Source organism: Artemia sp. Qi Xiang Cuo, chromosome 18, assembly GCF_049724085.1.
Source record: "Artemia sp. Qi Xiang Cuo chromosome 18, ASM4972408v1, whole genome shotgun sequence".
Lineage (NCBI taxonomy): Eukaryota > Metazoa > Arthropoda > Branchiopoda > Anostraca > Artemiidae > Artemia > Artemia sp. Qi Xiang Cuo.
In genome coordinates, this window is record NC_142811.1 from 52,797,282 (window position 1) to 52,804,285 (window position 7,004).

At 34.6% G+C, this 7,004-nt stretch overlaps 1 protein-coding gene across 2 annotated transcripts in view; it reads right to left on the reverse strand.

Annotated features, from left to right (window-relative positions):
• Window positions 1-5,385, reverse strand: part of LOC148941634 (uncharacterized) — a 55,655-nt gene extending 50,270 nt beyond the window's left edge. The window contains exons 1-2 of one of the 2 annotated variants that reach the window (XM_089103880.1): window positions 5,223-5,385; window positions 4,327-4,958 (exon numbers count right to left, since the gene is read on the reverse strand). In XM_089103880.1, the coding sequence (XP_088960006.1) occupies window positions 4,327-4,636 (310 nt within the window). In that variant the 5' untranslated portion in view covers window positions 4,637-4,958; window positions 5,223-5,385. Of the gene's footprint in view, window positions 1-4,326; window positions 4,959-5,073 lie in introns of both variants that reach the window. The other variant, XM_089103879.1, reaches the window with a different exon arrangement.
• Between the last annotated feature and the right edge of the window lie 1,619 nt (window positions 5,386-7,004).

A 7,004-nucleotide genomic window follows, 5' to 3' on the forward strand; every position in this document is an offset into this window, starting at 1 on the left:
TCCTGTAGTGGGTTAAATTGCATGGTGGCGACGGTGACGCAGAAAACCCTTGTGGGATGTTGTGGGATGATCCTCTATAGGAGGAAAATTGTGGCAGTACTTAAAATCCAGATCTATTGACAAAGGCCTCTGTAAAGGGCTGTCTTGACCCTATCGGGGCACCCGTAAGACTGGGTCCTTGCGGCCAACCCTATTCCCACTTGTGGAATAGTGCCCCTCGAGGAAATTATAGCTCAGTAAACGACACAGCATTTGCACTGGATAATGACCAATCGACATTTCTTTGGTGCTTTTGGTGCGTTGTTCTGGGCTGAAAACCTCTTCCTAGCTAATTTATATACTATGTGTTTTTACAATATACTATGTGTTTTACTATATTTAATTTATATACTATGTGTTTTACAATATTTATATTATATACTATTTATATATCTAATTTATATACTATTGTGTTGTATACAATAATATTTTTAAGCATGAATCTATAATACATCAGAGGTAATAGGTTTGAGATAGATTTGCAGGATTTCGACTCTAAGGGACTTCTTGTTGTCCGGTTCTAAGCCGGCTCAAGCGCTTCGATGTAGAATTGAGAAGATGTGTTGGTCTCTGTCCCGCACTGGTATCCTTGACCACTGCTTTTTCTAAGGCCAAAATCATTTCAATTATTTAAAGATTATGAAAATTGAAACTTGGAATGTTATGACGGTAAAAATAACTGCCGTATCGACATTTTGACTGACAAATTTAGACGATTCGAACTGGAATTATTAGGAGTTTCAGAAACTTATATCTCAGGGCTAGGAGGCATGGAATTAGATGATATACAATTTATTTACTCAGGTAGGAAGGATGGGTATATGGACAGAGATTAGGGCTCATGATGAATAAAGAAGCTGCTAAGTCTTGTTTAGGCTGGGATGGTATTAATAATAAAATATTAATCGTTCATTTTAGGTCAAAAAAGTGCACCGTGTCAGTTATAGTAGTAAATGCCCCCGTAGAACCGACTGACGGAGATAGTAGTGACACTGATGAATATTACTTACATTTACAGGAGTAAATAGACAGGGTTCTCGGTAGAAATATGGTGTTTGATTAGGAAATTTGAACGCCCAAGTGGGTAGAAATAGGGATAGATGGTATCCTAACATAGGTAAATTTGATGTAGGAAAAGAAAACAATAACGACTATAGACTGCTGCAATTTTGTAGGCACAACAATCTAGTATTCACGTGATGGTAAGACAGCAAACCTTATTGATTTTTTTTTTATTGTAAACCAAAGACTGGCAGGATCAATACCAGATACTAGAGTGTATAGGATTGCCGTTATTGGTGTTAGCAGTAAAGATCACCATCTAGTAGTGTCTAGGGTTAATTTAAAGCTGAAATTTCGGAAGGGTGGCAACCTTCCGGGAAGTAATGATGTCGGTAAACTCCAGAATGAGAATTTAATAGAAACTTTCCAGGAACAAATAAGATAAGATAAGATAAGTTTTATTCTTCATTAAATACACATACAATATTAGATGTTATAAATCCCTCAAAGGCTCATTGGCCTGTACAAAGAGAACAGTTGAATGCTAGACTTGAGAATTTAAAATAAGACAATGAAGAAGATGGATGGAATAGTTTTAGGAAAATATTCCGTGAAGTTGCTGATAGTGTCTTAGGGAAGAAATTTAGGAACGCAGCCATATATATGAAAACATAAATAAAGAAAAACCCCATTTTTGGTCGTTTTTCTTTCTTTATGTTATGTCAGGCCAATGTGGTTTAAGAAATTATCTTCATATGAAAACAAGCGGAATGTGAAGAAACTGGAGAAAAAATAAATAAAATATGAAACAAGGAGATGTGAAGCGGATGCCATGGAAAAATCTGCCCAGGATCTGGAAGATGCAGCTAGACGACATAATAGTACAATAATGTACTGGCATGTTAATAAATTGAGAGGGAGTAGTCAATCTGGGCTTGTCCCAGTTATAGATAGGATTATCAGAATTAGGGATAAGGAAAGAGTTAAAGGGAGATGGGCAGAATATTTTGAGAACTTGCTAAACTGAGATATAGTTGCAAAAAAAAGATATAGAGGAAAATGAAAAAGTTTGTGATACCTTGGATGTGAAGGAAGATTGTTTTATGAGTAAGAATTAGCGACAGTACTAATAGGATTAAAAAGTTACCTCCAGGTGCTGATAGTGTGGTAAATAGGTTTCTTAAATATGGTAGCTCTGAGGTTAAAAATAAGTTACTGAGGATTACGAATACGATTTTTGAAAAAGGGGAAATACCTAGCGATTTTAGGGAAACCCTAATTAAACCACTGCCTAAAAAAGGATTATAAGAGGGAGGAGGTAGTGTGGTAATTACTTAGTACTAGATACTAGAATTACTTAGTAATAAGGTACTTTTTAGACTAAAAGATACCAGTATATCTCTATAAACTGATATCTATATACTATAAGAGAGGATCAGTTTTTTCACAGTTAAAAAAAAGTTGGAAGAATTAAAGATAGTGCGCAAACCAATATTAGAATATTGGAAGCTACAGTGGTATTGAGGTTCAAGGTATTAAGGAGGGGAAATCTCTCCTAATATAGTAAATAATTTTCTGTCTGATTTAAGCTTTAATAATATTCCTTACTTTCAGTTGAAAAACACGTCTTTAAAAAAAAAAAACCACTTCTGAAGCATAGGCGCTGCGAAAAACGCTTCCGAAAGGTTTCGGGTACCCGGGTGACTGACTGTAAAGCCCTAGTTTCCAAGTTTAATTATCTTCTTTCTAATATACGCAAATGTAGTAGTGAAGAGTAAGGGAAGTCTTCCCCGGAAAAAAACAGTCAGTGGTCTATGGGAATATCAAGGTTGGTTCTTTTTCAAAGTTGTTAAATTAAATAAAAAATAAAGTTTCTCAACTTAAAGTAAGGAGCAGCACTAAAACTTAATACAAACAGAAATTATTGAGTATATCAGTGGGGATGCTCCTCTTCAGTACATCGCTCTTCATGGCAAAGTTTTTTAGTAAAAAAGCTTCTTATTCTAATTAAACGGCCCTTGTGTTTCAGGAACCCCCCTCCCATACCTCTTTTTTCCGAAGGTCCGATCAAAATTTTGAGATAGTGATTTTGGTCAGCATAGTTGAAGGACCAAATAACCATGTCTCTGGGAATTACATGACCCCTATAGCCACTGGGAAAGGGGCTTTAATTTATGAAAATTGCCTAGAGTATTTGTCATTGGACAGCATACAGACATTTTTGGGAGAGGGGAATTTTTCACGATGAGACGGTAAACTTGTCCAGGGGAAGTTTTCAAAGGACTTGGAAATGTCTGGGGATTTTTTTTTTTTGAGGGAAGGGAGAACTCTCCCCTTTAGAATTTTCCACGGAAGAAATTCTCAATAGGGTGACTATCCACCAGAAAAAATTTTATGGATCAATTTTCTGTAGAGGAAACTTTCCATTGGGAAAGGGGGGTTTACGGGAAAATGTTTCCACGGAGCGGGGGAGGCTCTGGCACTATTTGGAAAATGTTTTTTATCAAATAAAAGTAGTTCAAGGAGAACTTCACAGGCAGAATCGTCCGCAAGAAATTTTCTTGGGGGAGTTCTCAGCGAGGATTCAATTGTCCAGGAGAAATTTCCGTGGGAGGGGGATTTTACGTCGTAGGAACTTTCCATGGAGAATTTTTCTGGGGGAATATCCATGGATGGAGGGGGGAATTTTCCAACTTCATTTAAAAAACATCAAAAACTAAATAAAAAAGACCCGTTTTTCAACTGAAAGTAAGGAATAAACAATATTAAAGCTTAAAACAAACAGAAATTATTTCCTATATTAGGGGGATTCCCACTCCTCAATACGTTACTCTTTACGCTTGTTGAGCGTAAAGCTCAACATCACATCAAATTTAAAACAGTAAAATCGAAAGTACACAAAGCTACGAAACTCAAACTTGAGGAAGTACAATAACAACATATTGTTGGAAATGAATTCTTGATAATGTCTCTGATTGGAGCGAAATCAACTTGTGTCTAACTAAAAAAGATACAAAATATATTGAATAAAAATTAGCTTAGGTACCTGAATGAAGCCGATTTAAATTTAAAAAGGTATTTTTTATTGATCCTATGTCTTATATAAAAAAAAAGGTTGAAAATCCATTTTAGGAAATAAGTTCCTGGATATGAACCGGAATGAAGGTGTAGTCAACTTAAAAGTATTTTTTCTATACCCTATGTTTCACTGAAAAAGGTTGAAAAAATTGTAAGTAGTATTTTTTTTTTAATTGATAACAAAAACCTCTAGTAAAGTATACTTACATTTTCCTCTTTTTCCACCTAATGCTCCAGTACTGTTTAAATTGTTATCAGTATCACTTAACGCTGTTCTGCTCATCAAACTACTTGAACTTGTATTTTTGTTGTCGATGTATGAACTGGACTCGAGGGATTTCAAAGACGCCGAACTTTCTAAGTTTAAGTGTCTTCTTGGGATGCTTTCACATGAACACTCTTGGAAGATTGTAAAAAATAAAGCAATACGTAGCATTATTTGCGTAAATGATTTTATTCTCCCAGTTTTACTCCAAAAGACGTTTGATTCCAAAGAGGATGAGGCTTTCTTACTCATGTTAAGCTGCAATAACACATTAAGTTGTGGAACCAGTTTCAAATATTTAATCAAGTTTTATGTTTGAGACTGTAAAATTCACATAAGAATAACATAAAAAGCAAAAAGATTGAAATGGGGAAATATTATGTCAGTTTAACATCATAAGGTAAGCTAACTCATTTCTGGATGACCAAATGCGTTAACGACTAAAAAAGCACAGAAATGTAATGAAAGCTCACTGGTGCACAAGTCTTACCCAGTGTTGCACCCCTAGTGATTAATCACTATTTCTAGTGATTTTTTGTATTGCCAAAAAAACACTAAGTCAGCACACAAATCACTAGATTATTGAAGAAAATCACTAAATCTACAAGAAATTCCCTAGAATCTAGTGATTTTTTTTCCACCGAGTGGCAATCCTGGTCCTACCCTCTTGCAGTTGTAATTGCACTTACGTCTAAGAACTTTAACTGTCCATTTAAACCCACTGAGTTTTTTTTCTGTTTTTGAATCGTTGTTTTATTGTAAATTCTTGACCATTGATTTATGCTCGATTAGTATTTTTTAAATTTGTATATGATAGATATGTTTTTATTTTGTTTACAGGCGGTCAGTAAACAAGCGTTCAAAAGAGCAAGCAATTTCACTTTTCCTTCTTCAGCTGTTAAACTCAGTCGTTATAAAAGTATAATCCTCAAAAGAGTACAGATTATGTGAACAGCCTAAACTGACTACAACACTAGTCTAATTACGAGCTTGAAAGTGAACTACAGATTATATGAACAGCCCTAACTGACTATAACAATAGTCTAATTAAGAGCTTGAAAGTGAACTGATTACAAAGCACAAAAATGTCAAAAAATTAAGATCAAGACCCAATTAACAGAGTTTACGGGCTAGATCTTTTTAGTCAATAAATAATTCATTGTAGCGTGGAATTTGGACTGCGGTTTTCACATCGCTAAAGTAGCAGTATGTTTCATGGCAGATATATTTAAAAACATGTTGATCGCACATGTTTCCAGGATTGTCAGGATTGCCACCCGGAGTAAAAAAAAACAAAGTAATTTTTTCTACTACATAAGTTTTTCAGCTGCCAAAAAGAAGTTTTTAACATATACGGGTACCCCCACACGCTTCATTTTATGTGGGGGATGGGGGGTCAGGTGTGCAAATTTTTTCAGGCACCTAGTATTATAGAAAATTTCAAACAAGCGCGCTTTAGTTTTTTAAAACATCGACAAAAAAAATCTCACTCTAATAATCAAAATGTTTGGAAAAACTAATAAATGAACTGAATGTTTAGCATATAATGATGTTTATGCCTGGTATGAAATAAATAATTTTTGAATTATAATAAGTATGACTAATATGTGTCTTGTTTTCAGTAAATGGCAAATGAGACAATAGACTTTGGAGGGTTTACGGTTAGGGGAACGGAGCAGTAGCAAAACTCTAATTTGTAGTGATTTCTTTTCATTTTAAGCTAGACTTGTACATAAATTTTTATTTTTAATAGTTTTAGCGTTTAATTATTCATCTATATCAATACCTCACACCTTTACCTTTGAAGTGATAATTGTTTTAATTTCATTTTTTTGGGAGGAGGGGGGTGGGGTCAATTATTCTTTGATAATTATTTCTGGTGATGGGTTTTGAATTTCTTTCGACTTCATTTCTGATCATCTTAAGTTTTAATATGGCTCTTTACTTTTCTTTGAAGAACTTGTGTTTCAGAAAGCGTTTTTTAAATGAATTTCTGTTTGTTTTTGATTGCCAAATTCTTATTATTGGTCAAAACAACATATTTTTCCAGTTTTTTAGGTTTTCGGCTTAAAAATTAGAATACATGATTCTAATTTAAATTCTTAAGTCGCATAAGGTAATTTGAGCCTTTTCTCTGACTACATTTAATAGAGTTATGGCATACACTTCATTCAATTTAGAGTCAAGATTTGGGATGGTTTTTGGACTAGGATTATTATTCAAAAGTAACTTATGGATAATACGCCCGATTGACGATTTGGATACAATTATTGTCTTATAATTTGTCTTTAATAAACGATACCCCCCTCAACACTATCTGACAGTTTCAACTTAATAACCTTAGCAATTCCTGAGACAGTGCAGGTAAAAACTTATGACATCCTAAAAACACTTAAACTCTTTTGATTTAGCTCAATAATAGCAGTTGTGTTTGTAGCAGTAGTAGAAGCAGCAGCACAACCCCAAGTAGTTGCCGTCGCAGTCACAAATATTTGCAGTAGCAAGTAGTCCCTATCACATTCTTAAGTATTTGCAGCCACAAGCACTTGCAAGTATAATTAATCACAGTTGTAATCGCAAATTGTCGCAATCGCACGAAGCTATAGCTACAAGTAGTCAT